Here is a 12,572-nt window from a genome sequence, read left to right as displayed (position 1 = left end):
AAGCTATCTAAGGATGGTACTATAGAACGCCACCTCAAGGTAGGCCTAGTGGCGCCATCTCTTGGTCAGGCCGGAAACTTATCAATCCACCCTCGTATTAGCAGAACTAAACGCTGCTGGTAGGCAGATTACAATCTACTCTTACAGCCAAGCGACGTGCACTGCAATTAGAAAACCAGACATAACAACAGTGCTGGTTTGGGAATAGAAAACATGCAAGAAACTAACTTGCAGTAAACAACAACGTGACCCTTATATGGGTCACATACGTATCAAGGGAAAGGAAAAAATTGGACCAGCTGGCAAAAAGCGGCGCAGCAAGTAATCACATAAGACCAGAACCGGTGCAGATTGCAAACGTACGGGGCAATGCATCCACATGAAAAACACCGGGAATACAAGACACAAACTCAGGATTACCGACAGACGAAATCCATCTTGGGCTATATGCATGACCCAACTAGATCATGGGCTATACGTAAAGGTTAAGCACAGCCTCGAAGTGCCTAGCATTAGCTGGGCTCAAGCAAAAAAACCCTGAGGCCCATTTTATGAAACCTGAGGAATTTATTATGCGAACAGTGGCTAACATCCCGAGCTTTGCCAAGAGGTCTGGAATTAAAATACCGAGAGCGATAAGTTAAGGGCGTGCCACAATAGGTATATAGCTTGAGAACCATGGGTGCACTTTTTCGCGGCTCCACGCCGGTCTATAACCTTAACCTAACCTTCATGGTGCAAAGTACCTTTTTGGATGAAAATTGACCTATTTAGTGAAACCTTTACCTTTTTGTTTTTTCATTAATTATTTTAACTGAAAATTTGACAATTATATTTTTGGTTCTCGAAATAACTTTTTTATTTGAAAATTGATCTTTTTTGGATTAAGCGAGAGAAGAAGCGCGCAAGAACGCATTATTCGTTCTGTCGATCAGTTGCCGCAAAGTTATTTTGTAATAATATTCGCCAGAATTTTCTGTAAATTTTGATGCAGGAAGTATGCCTTATGCAGCTGGAATAATTGATTCTGTAAAAGTTGAAAAAAAAATTTTCTTGACTTTTTCAAAGTTTAAAACTTAAAACGCACAGATACTTTTCAAATTTTGTACACACTTTTTCATATACCCCCCCCCCCCAACTCGTTTTTTTTTATATTGAAGAGATTTTACAGCTACAAATGCCGAAATTTTGTGTAAAAAGTAGGTATTTTTGCTTTAAATGACCACCAAAAATTAAAACAAATTTTAAATGACGCAAGGGCAAGGAACACTTATGTTTTGACAAAATTTAGTTGCTTTCTGATTTCCAATAATTCTACGATGAGCAATAGTTGGCACCGCAAATCATCTTTTTGAAAAGGCGTCCTCGATAATGCTCCGTCACCGGCTTATTTAAAAATATTTTTCAATAAAAATGTAAGCAAATATTTTCTGAATGATGCTTTGTGGTATGTATAACAAGACAATAAAATTAATTATTTGATCAAAAGATCAACCATTTTGTTCAAAAGTCAGGTAACGTAGTGTATGGACGGCACCTAAGGGTGCGCAGCTTTACCTCAGGTTACGGTATTTTTATAATTTTTGTTGAATACTTTTTCACAGACGAAATTAAAACACAATTTTATTTCAGATAGCACCCAATATAAACGCATACATTAAAAATTGGAATAAAGTGACAATCAGATGGTTAAAACTAGTAGTTTATGAACGAGTACCACGTTTTAAAATTATGATTACCTTCCTAACTTCCACAATTTGGCATGGATTTTATGCAGGATATTATCTTTCGATGATGCATGGAATACTTTATTATTATGCTGCACGTTCTGTGAGTAAATTTAAAAAATATAAATGCAATTTTGTTTAAATTATTATTTACAGCTATGAAACCGGTTCAGTAGTTTAATTTTAGGTAGAAAAAGAATTTTTTCTCGGAAAACGGTGATTAAAGGGGGATTTCATTTATTGATAAAGAATTTCTATATCATTTGGGTATGTCGCGTAATAATAAACATTGAACATTTTTCTTACTAATTTTTGTATTTAAGGCTGTTGGCGTGATGTGTAGGAAAATGGCGAAATTTGTGAAGGACTAAAATCTTACCAATAACCTAAGATAATTCAGTTTTGATGTTTTAAAAATGCACTTTGACAATTTTCTATTGCCTGGAAGGGGTTTCGAGATGACGGGACATGAAGTAGGTCTCTGGTTTATCAAAAAATACGGTAACTGCTAAAAAGTGAGAGTGAAATAATTTAGTAACGACGTGGAGCAGCGCTTCCAATTCGGCTCCTTAACCGCATTGCGCATGCGTCTCAGTAGTAGCAGCCTTAAATGATATAATAATTATAAAGTGCAACAAAAAATATGATTAGTTATTTAAAATTTACATAAATGGAAAAACGTATTCCTTCCATTGAATTTAAAAAAATAATTCATTTGTAAAAACTAAAATTAAATAATTAATTTACCTATCAAACTAAAAGACTGTTCTGTAATCTGAAAATTAATGAAATTAAATCTATAATCATGATTTATTAAAAAAAAAGCTATTTAGACATTTAATCTCTTTTTTTAACGCGCTATTTACATCCAATGAGACTGCCGATGCAACGCATGCGCAATACAGTTCGGAACCCAAATTGGGAGCACTGACGTGAAGTGTGAAAGCAGCCAACTGACAGATGATAGCGCTGATAGTTCAAACGTACTAGATCGTACTGCGAAAATGCCACTTATAGTGGAAAATGCACTGTCGGTCAAAGTTGCATCCGTCTTGGCGGGAATTTTAAATTTGAATAAAAAATGCAATTTTAACTTTTCTTTTTTTCCCTAATATTCCATCTTTTTGGCTTAAAAATTCAACAATCTGATTGAAATTTTCTTTTTTTTTCTTGCCTGAAAAATCTCTGATTTGAAATTTAACTTTTTGGATGAAAATTCGTCATTTTGGTTAGACAATCCATTTCTTTGGTATAAATTTATTTTTTTGTTGTTAAAATTGCAAGTGATCAGTTGAAAATTAATCTGTTTTGGTTGAAGATTTAACTTTTTTTCAATTCAACTTTTTTGGATTAATTTAACTGTTTTATATTTAAAACAAAATTTTTTAATACATATTTTATTAAATGATTAAAAAGTTAATTATTTTATTAAAAATTCGATCATTTTTTCTTTTAAGTCATCCTTTTTGTCATCAACTATTTTGTTAAAAATTCGTATTTTTTAGCTGAAATCAGCTGTTATTTATTTGAATTCTCAACTATTATATTTTTAGTTGTGTATATATCTTTCATGGTTGTAAATTTATCTACCTGCTCAAAAGTTGAAGTACTTTGTTAGGAACTAATTTTTTTAGTTGAAAATTCATCTTTCCGGTTGAAAATTCGTACTTATTTGTAAAAAAAATTATATTCTTTGCTGCGAACTTATCTTTTTGGTCGAAAAAGCAACTATTTCGTTAAAGATAGTCTATTTTAGAATCATTCAACATTTTTATTAAAAATTATAATATTTTTGGTTAAAATATAAAGTATTACATTTTTCTTAAGAATTCGTCATTTTTTGTTAAAAATTGTATTAATTGGTGGAAAATTTAATTATTTTACTAAAAATAAAAATGTTTGTAGAAAATTATTCATTTTGTCGTGAAAGTTCAACAACTTGGTAGAAAATTCATATATATATATATATATATATATATAATTTTTGTTTAAAATTAAAGTTTTGTATAAATTTTGTATTTTTGTCCTGAAAATTAAAACATTTCATTGAAATATTGTTCTTTCCTGATTGAATAATTGTATTGGTAGAAACAAAACTATTTTGTTAAAAACACCTTCTTCAAGTTCAAATTTAAGTTCAAATTCAACTATTTCGATAAAATTAAAAATATTTGATTGAACATGATCTTTTTTGCTGAAAATTAAAATTTTATGCAAAATTCGTCTTTTTGGCTTCAAAATTAAACAATTTGTTATAAAAGACAACTATTTGGTTGAAAATTGAAATATATGATAGAACATTTCAATATTTTGTTGAAAATTTAACAAAATTGTTAAAAAGTCAACCTTTTGTGATTTAAAATTCAAATTTATTGTTAAAAATTCGCCTGTATCCATTTTGTTAAAAAATCGTCTTTTTCGATCATTTTAATTATTTTTAATTTTAAAATTATAATATTTTTTGTTGAATCTCAACTGGTTTGTAAAAAAATAAACTACTAAATTTTTTGAAAAGAATTAATCTTTTTCGGTTATAAATTTAACTACTTGATTAAATGTTGAAATACCTTGTTAAAAATTAATTTTTTTGCTTAAAGGTTCATCATTTTAGTTGAAAATATGTACAATAATTTGGTTGAAAAATCAAATAGTTTGTTGAAGAATCGCCTGTTTTAGATTAATTCAACTATTTTTGTTATTTAGCACTATAATTATTTTTGGTTCAAACATAAACTATTAAATTTTTCGTTTTTTCATCGTTAAAAATTCGTACTTTTTAGTAGGAAACTAACATTTTTGGTTGAAAGTTAAGATATTTTATTAAAAGTGAATGTATTTGGTTTAAAATGCAATGTTTTTTGTGGAATATTACGAATTTGATGCGTTTTAATCGGGATTAACTATTAGTATAACTACATTTATTTTATTTAAAGGATTTATTTCTCTTCCCCCATTTCCGTAAAAAATATCCTTATTTTCCCTATTTTTAGAGCAGAATTGAATTATCTTCCGAGAATCATAAAAAAGAATCTTTTTCAAAGCGTCTTGTTTTCTAACATCTTGAAACTCTTTTTATAATTCTTAAAAAATCAATTCCCTGTATTTAATAAAGAAATCAATTTTTAAAAAGTTGTGAAAGGGATCAAAGGTCAGGGGTAAAGTCTGAAGTCAAAGACGAGATATCATATGTCACGGTCAAAAGGGTAAAGGTTATAGGCCAAGGGTCAGGGGTTATAGGTAAAATGTTAAATGTGAAGTGTCAAGGGTGGTAGATCAAGTCATAGCTCACGGGTAGTCGGGTGTTAAAGGTCAAAGGTTAAATGGGGGTAACAGGTCAAGGATAAGAGGTTTTAAGTCAATGGCCATAAACCATGAGGCCCAAGTGTAGTGTTCAAAGGTTAGTGGTCTAATGTTAAACGTGAAATTTCAAGAGTCAGGCTTCAAAGTCAAGTGATAAAAAATTTGAGGTCATTGTTAACAGGTGAGAGTTCATAGGTCAAAGCTTACAGGATGTAGACCACAGGATCAATTTCAGAGGTCAAAGTTCAGGGGTCAAAGTCAGGTGAGAGGTGAGAGGTCATTGTCAAATAATTTCGCTTTTTTTTTAGATTCGTCGACACGTTAGGCCTTATTTTCTTGGGTCAAAAGTATTGAAATGTTTGTACGACCTATTAACGATGGTAGTAACGAGAATTGCAATGTCTTACTTTACTGTGAGTTTTATTGTTTTTGAATTCCAAACAGCGTGGAAAATCTACAGGTATTTTTTTATTTATTTCTAAACTTCACGGTAAGGTTAATTTAGGAACAAATTATTAAATAATATATATTTTATCATTCTAGGGACGTGTATTTTTTCCATTTAATTTTTCCAGTGATCGGTGTTCTTCTGGTACCTATTCTTCTGCCCGCGAATGAAACAATAACGATAAGTGAGGTCAAGAATGTCGATAGTGAAAGGAATAACAATAAAGTAGATTCATAATCGAAAACGTATGTCTTTTTAGCATCGATAATATAAAATAAAAATATATTTATTGAATTTTAAGTGGTAAAATTTTATTAGAAGATCATACCATTTTATAAGTTGCATTTCAAAATAGAAAAAACAATAAAATAAAATAATTTTAAACAATTTTGGTGGAAAAATATTAGCTAAAAACTCGATTATATATTTATTGTTTTCTTATTTTTTTGTCAGAAAAATTTTTTTGTCGAAAAATTCAAACGACAAGAATTTGAAATAAAAGGTAATAAAATTATAAAATTTTGGGTTGAGGATTCAACTATTTATCTATTTTGTTTAAGATTTAACTAGGTAGTGATAAAATGGGTTTTTTCGTTTAATTAGGCTGGTTGAAAATTCACCTGCAGCTAGAAAATTTATCTTTTACGTTGAAAAATGCATCTTACTCAGTTGAAAATTCATTTATCTTCTTTTTGGCTTAAAAATTGAATTGTGTGGTCAAAAGTACAACTATTTTGTAAAAAATTCATCTCTTTGGGTTGAGAATTCTTGTCTTTTAGTGGAAAATCTTTTTTGATCGAAAATTCAACTATTTTCTTAAAACTGCAATATATTTCGACTTGAATTCTTAGAAATTTAAAGTGTTTCTTATTGAATTCAATATGGTATTTTCATTAATTTTATTACTTTTTTGTCTTTAGCCCCCCCCCCCTTTTAAAACAAAAGTACGGTCGCCAATGGGGAGGTAAAAATATCCCAAAATTATCAGGGAACTATTCGGGGCCAGAATAGCCTGTCTTGACCGCAAATATGGTGCTGCCAAGGCGGTCAATTATGGCCCTGTGTAGCAGGGATCCGGGTAGAAATTATAACTTGGTTCTTAAGAGGCCCTGTCTAGATTTCCTAATTTCTATCGAGGTCCTAAAGTGGCAATCTATCGAGGGCGCAACGAAAGCATCACGCTCAGCTAGCGAGGTCATCAGTAGGCAACCCAAGAAGGGCCTATTAATAGGGTCTTTATAGAATCTAGATAGTCCCTTACACGCTATTATTCAAAAGCATATGCTATTGTTTCTTATTTTGTTGACTGAAATAAAATATTAATAAATTATTAAAAAATTGATCATGCTTCAAATTCTGTAGTGTGATGCTAAGGTTGCAGTAGTATTAATGTTTAACCAGCACATGGCCATAAACCATTACCAGAAATTTTTGATTCAAAGAAGGAAAATATTAATCCAATTGTAAAATACATTTTCTTTGCAAAAGTTTAATCTAAAGATTTTAAACCTTCTGTAGCCTCTGACAAACACTCCTCCGTTTTGTCGTATTTTTATTGACATTCGATTATTAACTATACTCCGCACGTTATTCTAAAACTAAACTAATTGTTAAATTTGACTAGAGAAGACTTATTACTAATATAATAATTAAAGACAAACGCAGTTTATTAAAATATCCGCAAAGCGCCGAGATTCGAACGCACGCACCGCAGGCGTATAAGTCGAACGCCTAATCCCCATAGCTACGATACCACGCTGAGTGCGGTTTCATAAATTCTTGACGGTATTCATTCGATACTTTAGAAATGAGGAAAAAAGGTTTCTGAAGCTCGTTTTGTTCGATCTTTAAGAAAAATTCTTTCAAATTTTTAAGGCACCAAATGTTTATAATTTTTTCAGAAAAAAATGAAATTTTTCAAAGTTTGCATCTTGGTAATTTTTTTAATTTGTTCTTTTTTAAATTTAATTATAATTAAGCATATTACCCGTTTTACCTGTCGAGGACTTTACAAGGTCCCCTCGAGAAAATAATTAATTGATAGAAATTATTTTATAAATTTATCTTTACGTATAAAGCTTTTCACCTAGTTTAATTAACAAATATAGTGCTAAAAAGTGAGTATATAAATGATGTAAGACAAGTAGCACACGACAATAACCTATCGAGGGCCAGCAAAGGGAAAGCCTAGATTTTTCCAGCTAGGAAATCTGGCTGCGGCCTCGTGAGAGCCAATATTTAGTTTAGGCATAAAGAGGCAATTTCTGCCCGGGGAAACATTTTTATATCGTTTAATGCTAGTCTGGATAACCTAATTTAGCGCTAGTTGGGTGGTCTTGACAAAGTCTATTTTAGATGGTTGACGTTAAAAATTATCTCAAGGACGTCTAGATACTGAGAAATTTGTTGTAATGTAAATTTTTCATTTTTTGTACTTTTAAACGCCCTGATTTTTTTAGAGATTTGCACAAAAATATTTGGGCTCAACATTTAGACAAATGTTTGATCTGCATAGGTTAAACCAGCACCCGATTAGAGGTCGAAAGGACTCAATAGATTTTGAGACAAAAATCCATTTTTTATAGTTTATTTTTCATTTTTTTAAACACTCCTAAACACCCTGGCTCGTTTAACAAATTTACAAAAAATATTTAATTGAAACACAGAAAATGTTTTGCTGTGTCGAATCAGCCAGCACCCGACTAGGGTTCCAAATGACTTACTATACGATCAGGAAAAAATTATTTTTGTTTTAATGTACATTTTTCATTTTTGGTACTTTTAAACTGCATGGATATTTTTGGAAATGTACAAATAAATACTTTAGTTAGACACTTAGAAAAATGTTTGGTCATGATGGGCTAGCCAGCGCCCGATTAGGATCAGAAAAGATGAACTAGATTAAGAAAAAAATGATTTTTTTAAAATTTCATTTTGCGCTTTTGGTACTTTTAAATACTTTGGCTATTTTTGAAACTGTGCAAACAAATATTTTAGTTAGACACTTAGGAGAATGTTGGGTCATGACGGGCTAGTCAGCACCCGATTAGGGCCAAAAAAGACCGCCTAGACAATGCCTAACTGGACGCAAGTCAGGGCTGAGAATGAAGTTTCTACACGGGATAAGGGGGGTAAAGGTCAAAACCTCAATAAAACTGGTGCGCGCCGGCAAGAATGACCGCAAATCTACATCCCTTCCGCCCGACGTCCGTAAGGGTCACTATGTGACGGGTGGCACAATTTGCACATTTTTTCGCACAAACGTATTTGCGACCTAATAGATTATCACGGGCATAATCGGGTAAAGAGAAGCACCCGAACTGTCTGCGCGCTCTGGAAGCCCTATAATGTGGGTAGTCCCGCCCAGTTGCGAACTATGGTCCTTAGGATCACTCTCGTCGTCCAGTCGCTTAGCCACGCTCTCCGTAACGAGTCATCGTGCCTCTAGCTGACACACGCACTAAATGGTAATTAAAAAAAAATTGGTGAAGTGCCAACTTTGTGTCACATTGTTGCTCTTGTGAATTTTTTGAAGTATTGTGGAATGCCAAGAAAAGTGCTCTGGATACAATGGATAATTATTATTATTTAGCTAAAGCGGAATTCATAATAGTAAAAAAGTGATTAAACAAGAAGAATTTATTTCAAAACCTCTAAATAATGTTTTACTTCTCTAATTATTTTATTATTTAACTATTCATGAAAAATCTAAAATTACAAAACAGTTTATTAAAGAATATATTTTAGTTTAACAATAGGAAAAGAATTATTTAATTAAACTAGACCAAAGAATAGTACCATTGCGCAGGATCAAATGTGTAGATTCGTTTCATATTTGGGGAAGACTTTAATGCGTATCTCGGACGTAGGTTCACGTTTGTCGTTATTGCGATATAGTTTGTAAAAGTAAAATTATATTGAAATCAAAAAAATATGAAAATGGACTTTGACAAAACTAGAATTTTATTATTTAAGGAATTTAATTAAATAATTTAATTATTTAGGTTTATCATTGACCCATTTTCCCAATTACAATCTAATTAATGAATCAACTAATTGAATTATTGAATATAAATTCTCACAAGAAAGGGACAAAAATTGATTCTCATTCAAGAATAAATTGATTTTAATAGCGTAAATTTCTGAAAAATAAAAGTTATTCTGAAATTTTACGGAGAGGGACAGATGTGTTTTCTTAGATTAGTACTTTTATAAACGGAAGGTTCATGGCGATTTATTGGCCCAAGTGATAAGACCCACTTTTAAGCCAATTTAGAAAAAACGGTTAGAAAGGTTCAAAGACAGTCTTAGCTCAACATCTTTGGCTCAACCGCTAACGTACTGCATTTATAACCAGATTGTTGCGAGTTCGAGTCTCGCTGTTTTTAATTTTTTCGGTTTCCAAAAATGACTAGATTATTATCATTTGAATAATTAAAGAACAATTTAAACTTTGGATGATTAAAAGACTTGCTAGGAACGAAATTAACAAGGACTGGACTGAAAATTGCAGAACGTGTCGGCTTATTTAAAATTTGGCTACGCCATCATGATCGTGGCACTTTTGCTGATGTTTTGGGCCTCGAGTATCAGAATGCACGAACTTCCGGTCCAGTATCCACCATGTTTTTTCAACCCCTTGTGCACATGCTCGAAGGCAGTTCCGGATCTAGGAATTGTGTCGTGCTATAATGTGCCGATGCGACGAATTCCTCACCCCATTAATTCCTCAAAGGTCTTCATGCTGCAGCTAGAGAACAACGGGCTTCGCTCTCTTCAACCGCAATTCCTTCTTAACACGGGTGAGAAACCTTTCTTATAACTAATAACTAGTGACCGGAATTTTTTTAGGCCATGTGCCAATTAGCCGATTCCTACATTACCGTCATTTACTTTACACGAAATGAGATATCGAGTTAAAATTTTTTGACACTAAATAATCGAATTACAGCCCCTTGTCTTTTGAAAATCCCCCCTCCAGAAATTAGTGATAAATTGGTGAAACCCCCTTTTTAATTACCCATAGTGAGTCATTGGTGATAATATTTTCACTTCAATTCTCCCTCTACAATTAGTCCCTCGCCTTCCCAAAACAATTAGTGACAATTTAGGCATGGCCCCTCCCATTTTTAAAATACCCCCTTCCAATAGATTAGTGATTAATTTATCATATTCTGACCATATTTTCATTAACCCTCAATCAGTTATTAATGATAATTTTATCATTCTACCTCATGTGCAATTACCTCAACCCCTTCCCAATATATGATACAATTGCCACGGCCTCTCTCCTTTTCAAAGTGATCTCTTCTAATGAATTGGTGATTAGTTTGTCACACTCCATTTTCATTTTTAATTAATCGTAATCAGTAATTGGTGATAATTTTTTTATCTCTTTCCCTTTTCAAAGTGCCCCTCCTCCCACTTCTAAAAGATTGCAGGTAAGTTTTGTACATTTTTTTCTCTTTCAAATTGCTCTGGGAGCCCGCTTTATCGGGCGTTTGGGGGGTACCCTCAGTGGCCTTCACGGTAAATCGGAGTTCTCCGAACCGCTCTCCTTTTTTCTTGTGGCTTCTTATTGTGCCGAATTGTAACCTGCGCAACTGTATCGACCATTCAAGCTTATCTCTCTCGCTTACTAGGTGCACCCAGTGGGCACAAAATTTGCGACGCCTTAACGACATCTTTACGACAACTTTACGACATCATATGTCCATGTCGTTACAATGTCTTCACGATATCGTAAAGACATCGTCAGATCATATGACATATTTACGATATCGCAAAGATGACTTAACGATATGGACATAGTATGTCGTAAATCTGTCGTAAAGATGTCGTAACGATGTCGTAAATACGTCGCCAAATTTTGTGCCCACTGGGCACCTTATCGGGTATATCAAGTTCTGGTAAATCGGGGTCCAGTGTGCTCCCAATGAGGGATGAGTAATAGTTTTTGTTTCACGCCTTTTCCTTTTTCAACTACCTCTAATAAGTCATTGGTGAAAATATTGTAACTGCAACTTTCCCTTCACAATTACTCCCACCCCCTCCCAAAACAATTTGTGACATTTTTAGAATGGCCTGTCCTCTTTTAAAATTGCCCCCTTTTCAAATTACCCCTTTTTAATGAATTCGTGATTAATTTATGACGCACCTTCACTCTTGGCAATTACTTCTAATCAGTAAATAGTAATAACTTGATCACTATACCTGTCCGTGTCGAATTACCTTCACTCCTCTACTGAAAATTCCTATATAGGTTCCTATATAGGAACTTACGTAGGATCCTACATAGAAACCTATATGTATCACCTATAGGTGCCACCTATAGGAAATGACATAGGATCCTGTATATGTTTCTGTATAAGACCATATCCGGATGCGCAGTAGTATTCTATAGCACCTACGGCTGCGCAGAAGTTTTCTGGTCATCCAGGAGCACCTAAAGTCATACGTACCATTAGGTACCATGAGGTACCATTAAGGATATATCATTAGTTAGGTACCATCAGTTACCTTATTGGGGAGTGTCCTATACAGGCACCTATATAGGATCCTATGTCATTTTCTATAGGTTGCACCTATAGGTGAAACATATAGGATCCTATATAAGATCCTATGTAGGTTCCTATATAGGAATTTTCAGTAGGGGATCCTTCCCAATTTATGATACGATTGCCAGAGCCCCTCCACTTTTTACCGTACTTTCTTTCAGGGTATTTGTGAATAATTTGTCACGCTCCATCCTCCTTTCCAATTACCTCGCAATCCTGACACAAACAATGTTAGTTACAGTTTTGCCACGGCTTCAGCCCTTTCCAAATTATACAATGAAAATGTATCAATAATTGGAAATTATGCAATCGATTTTGTATATATTTATTTTCTTACCCAAACAATATTAGTTACAGTTTTGCCAAGGCTTCTCTCCTTTCCAAATTATACAATAAAAATGTATCAATGATTGGAAATTACGCGATCAATTTTGTAATTATTTATTTTATATGATTTTTGACCATTTTCTTACACTCCCTCTCCCTTTTCAGGTACCGCAAAAGGATTATTATTAATTTTGTCGTACCAATTCAACTTTA

General features: G+C 32.9%; 2 protein-coding genes across 4 annotated transcripts in view; both read left to right on the top strand.

Moving 5' to 3' along the window:
* Positions 1-5,775, top strand: part of LOC117173463 (lysophospholipid acyltransferase 1-like) — a 19,403-nt gene extending 13,628 nt beyond the window's left edge. The window contains exons 9-11 of the mRNA XM_033362055.1: positions 1,633-1,830; positions 5,336-5,487; positions 5,571-5,775. Coding sequence (XP_033217946.1) covers positions 1,633-1,830; positions 5,336-5,487; positions 5,571-5,712 — 492 coding nt within the window. The 3' untranslated portion in view covers positions 5,713-5,775. The remainder of the gene's footprint in view (positions 1-1,632; positions 1,831-5,335; positions 5,488-5,570) is intronic.
* A 3,084-nt stretch (positions 5,776-8,859) lies between these two features.
* The window catches only part of LOC117172940 (chaoptin-like), a 35,627-nt gene continuing 31,914 nt past the window's right edge, over positions 8,860-12,572 (top strand). For all 3 annotated transcript variants that reach the window (XM_033361245.1, XM_033361244.1, XM_033361243.1), the window contains exons 1-2: positions 8,860-8,942; positions 9,989-10,277. In XM_033361245.1, the coding sequence (XP_033217136.1) occupies positions 8,940-8,942; positions 9,989-10,277 (292 nt within the window). In that variant the 5' untranslated portion in view covers positions 8,860-8,939. The remainder of the gene's footprint in view (positions 8,943-9,988; positions 10,278-12,572) is intronic.

Source organism: Belonocnema kinseyi, chromosome 5, assembly GCF_010883055.1.
Source record: "Belonocnema kinseyi isolate 2016_QV_RU_SX_M_011 chromosome 5, B_treatae_v1, whole genome shotgun sequence".
Classification (NCBI taxonomy): Eukaryota; Metazoa; Arthropoda; class Insecta; order Hymenoptera; family Cynipidae; genus Belonocnema; species Belonocnema kinseyi.
The sequence above is the reverse complement of the archived record's forward strand: the minus strand, read 5'-3'. Positions and strand labels throughout refer to the sequence as shown.